At 49.5% G+C, this 3139-nt stretch overlaps 1 protein-coding gene across 1 annotated transcript in view; it reads left to right on the top strand.

The window, feature by feature from the left end:
• The window catches only part of LOC120549825 (AFG3-like protein 2), a 3184-nt gene extending 330 nt beyond the window's left edge, over positions 1-2854 (top strand). Inside the window, exon 2 of the mRNA XM_039786993.1 lies at positions 2282-2854. Within this exon, the coding sequence (XP_039642927.1) occupies positions 2282-2530 (249 nt within the window). The 3' untranslated portion in view covers positions 2531-2854. The remainder of the gene's footprint in view (positions 1-2281) is intronic.
• The last annotated feature ends 285 nt before the right edge of the window (positions 2855-3139 follow it).

Raw genomic sequence — 3139 nt, 5'->3', positions numbered from 1 at the left:
TCACACAAACAGAATAATCAACAAACTATAATTTAACTTGTTACGTTTTGCAGTAAACTCTGATTTTCTCTCGTGTTCTGAATGACAAAATAAAGTTTAAATAGGAAAAGTATCACGGTAAAGTTCACAGGTGTATGTGTTATTTTACTGCTGATTTATTGAACTGTTTTCCCTGTTTTTTAAGTTCAATAACTGCAACATCTTTCCAGAAGTCAACGAGTAATCGTGTTAAATTATCGTGATTTCAGTATTGACCGAAATAATCGTGATTATATTTTTTTCCATAATCGAGCAGCCCTAGCAGAAACCCAACTTTCAGACATCGTTAGATTTTATATTTGCTGTCTTTCTGGAGAAGGCGGGATGATAAAACACAGGAGGTCGAAGAGGCTGCACCAGAAAACCTTAACTCAAGATCAGGGTTCATGTTTCATGTAGAGCTGTCTCTGTGTCCTGTTGTCTCTGTCTCTGTCCTGCAGCTGTTAGGGGTCATGTAGACTTGTCTCTGTGTCCTGTTGTCTCTGTCTCTGTCCTGCAGCTGTTAGGGGTCATGTAGACTTGTCTCTGTGTCCCGTTGTCTCTGTCTCTGTCCTACAGCAGTTAGGGGTCCTGTAGAGCTGTCTCTGTGTCCTGTTGTCTCTGTCTCTGTCCTGCAGCTGTTAGGGGTCATGTAGAGCTGTCTCTGTGTCCTGTTGTCTCTGTCTCTGTCCTGCAGCTGTTAGGGGTCCTGTAGAGCTGTCTCTGTGTCCTGTTGTCTCTGTCTCTGTCCTGCAGCTGTTAGGGGTCATGTAGACTTGTCTCTGTGTCCCGTTGTCTCTGTCTCTGTCCTACAGCAGTTAGGGGTCCTGTAGAGCTGTCTCTGTGTCCTGTTGTCTCTGTCTCCGTCCTGCAGGTGTTATGGTTCATGTAGAGCTGTCTCTGTGTCCTGTTGTCTCCGTCCTGCAGCTGTTAGGGGTCATGTAGAGCTGTCTCTGTGTCCTGTTGTCTCTGTCTCTGTCCTGCAGCTGTTAGGGGTCATGTAGAGTTGTCTCTGTGTCCCGTTGTCTCTGTCTCTGTCCTGCAGCTGTTAGGGGTCCTGTAGACTTGTCTCTGTGTCCTGTTGTCTCTGTCCTGCAGCTGTTAGGGGTCCTGTAGAGTTGTCTCTGTGTCCTGCTGTCTCTGTCCTGCAGCTGTTAGGGGTCCTGTAGAGTTGTCTCTGTGTCCTGTTGTCTCTGTCCTGCAGCTGTTAGGGGTCCTGTAGAGTTGTCTCTGTGTCCTGTTGTCTCTGTCTCTGTCCTGCAGCTGTTAGGGGTCCTGTAGAGTTGTCTCTGTGTCCTGCTGTCTCTGTCCTGCAGCTGTTAGGGGTCCTGTAGAGCTGTCTCTGTGTCCTGTTGTCTCTGTCCTGCAGCTGTTAGGGGTCCTGTAGAGTTGTCTCTGTGTCCTGCTGTCTCTGTCCTGCAGCTGTTAGGGGTCCTGTAGAGTTGTCTCTGTGTCCTGTTGTCTCTGTCCTGCAGCTGTTAGGGGTCCTGTAGAGTTGTCTCTGTGTCCTGTTGTCTCTGTCCTGCAGCTGTTAGGGGTCCTGTAGAGCTGTGACTATGTCCCGTTGTCTCTGTCTCTGTCCTTCAGGTGTTAGGGGTCCTGTAGACTTGTCTCTGTGTCCTGTTGTCTCTGTCCTGCAGCTGTTAGGGGTCCTGTAGAGTTGTCTCTGTGTCCTGTTGTCTCTGTCTCTGTCCTGCAGCTGTTAGGGGTCCTGTAGACTTGTCTCTGTGTCCTGTTGTCTCTGTCCTGCAGCTGTTAGGGGTCATGTAGAGTTGTCTCTGTGTCCTGTTGTCTCTGTCTCTGTCCTGCAGCTGTTAGGGGTCATGTAGAGTTGTCTCTGTGTCCCGTTATCTCTGTCTCTGTCCTGCAGGTGTTAGGGGTCATGTAGAGTTGTCTCTGTGTCCCGTTATCTCTGTCTCTGTCCTGCAGGTGTTAGGGGTCCTGTAGAGTTGTCTCTGTGTCCTGCTGTCTCTGTCCTGCAGCTGTTAGGGGTCCTGTAGAGTTGTCTCTGTGTCCTGCTGTCTCTGTCCTGCAGCTGTTAGGGGTCATGTAGAGTTGTCTCTGTGTCCCGTTATCTCTGTCTCTGTCCTGCAGGTGTTAGGGGTCATGTAGAGTTGTCTCTGTGTCCCGTTATCTCTGTCTCTGTCCTGCAGCTGTTAGGGGTCCTGTAGAGCTGTCTCTGTGTCCTGTTGTCTCTGTCCTGCAGCTGTTAGGGGTCCTGTAGAGCTGTGACTATGTCCCGTTGTCTGTCTCCGTCCTTTAGGTGGCGCTGCGGCTGCTGGAGAAAGAAGTCCTGGATAAAAGCGACATGGTGGAGCTGCTGGGCAAACGTCCGTTCGCCGAGAAGTCGACGTACGAGGAGTTTGTGGAGGGGACGGGGGGAATGGACGAGGACACGACGCTGCCCGAGGGTCTGAAGGACTGGAACCGCGAGAGGAAGGACAAGCCAGAGACTCCAGAGACTCCGGATGAACAGGTGGCCCGCCAGATCTCGGGGGGGATGCCTTTCTGAAGAACTGAGCTGCTGGTCTACCGGAGCGTCTGTCTGGAGAAGACCAGGAGCTCTGAGAACATTTCCTCTTCAGCCTGAAAAGATCTCACGCTTCCTGTCCGATGTCTGCGTTCCCCCCACCACTTCATCGGATCACCAGCCTCTTCCTGACCAGAGGGGTGTCTGCAGTTCCCAGAACTTAATGTTCTAGAGCTGGGCAGTATATCAATATTATATCGACATCGTGATACGAGATAGATTTTGGATATCGTAATATATCTAAAAGGGCTACGCCACCGTTTGTTGAAATAGAGCTTATCCTGGTCTCCCCTGGCTGTAGATAGGTGGGCCAATGCATTTTTTGTCTCAGTGCAAGTAATTAGGTTGTTTTTTTGTCTGTTGTTGGCTCACTTTTACTCACAACATGCTAACCGGCAACATAGGATTCCATTCACTATGCTAAGCTAACTAGCAGTGGCGCTGCCGGTGTTGCACCGGACTAAAACAATGCATGCACAAAAAATGCGTTGGTGGCATATCCCTTTAAGTGTTGTCTGTTCCTGGTTGTAAAGGCTGCATTACAGTAAAGTTTATGTACTTTTCTGATCTTACCAGACTGTAACTGTTCTA

Source organism: Perca fluviatilis, chromosome 20 (genome assembly GCF_010015445.1).
Source record: "Perca fluviatilis chromosome 20, GENO_Pfluv_1.0, whole genome shotgun sequence".
NCBI classification, from domain to species: domain Eukaryota; kingdom Metazoa; phylum Chordata; class Actinopteri; order Perciformes; family Percidae; genus Perca; species Perca fluviatilis.
This window is presented reverse-complemented; position numbering and strand designations above follow the sequence as displayed.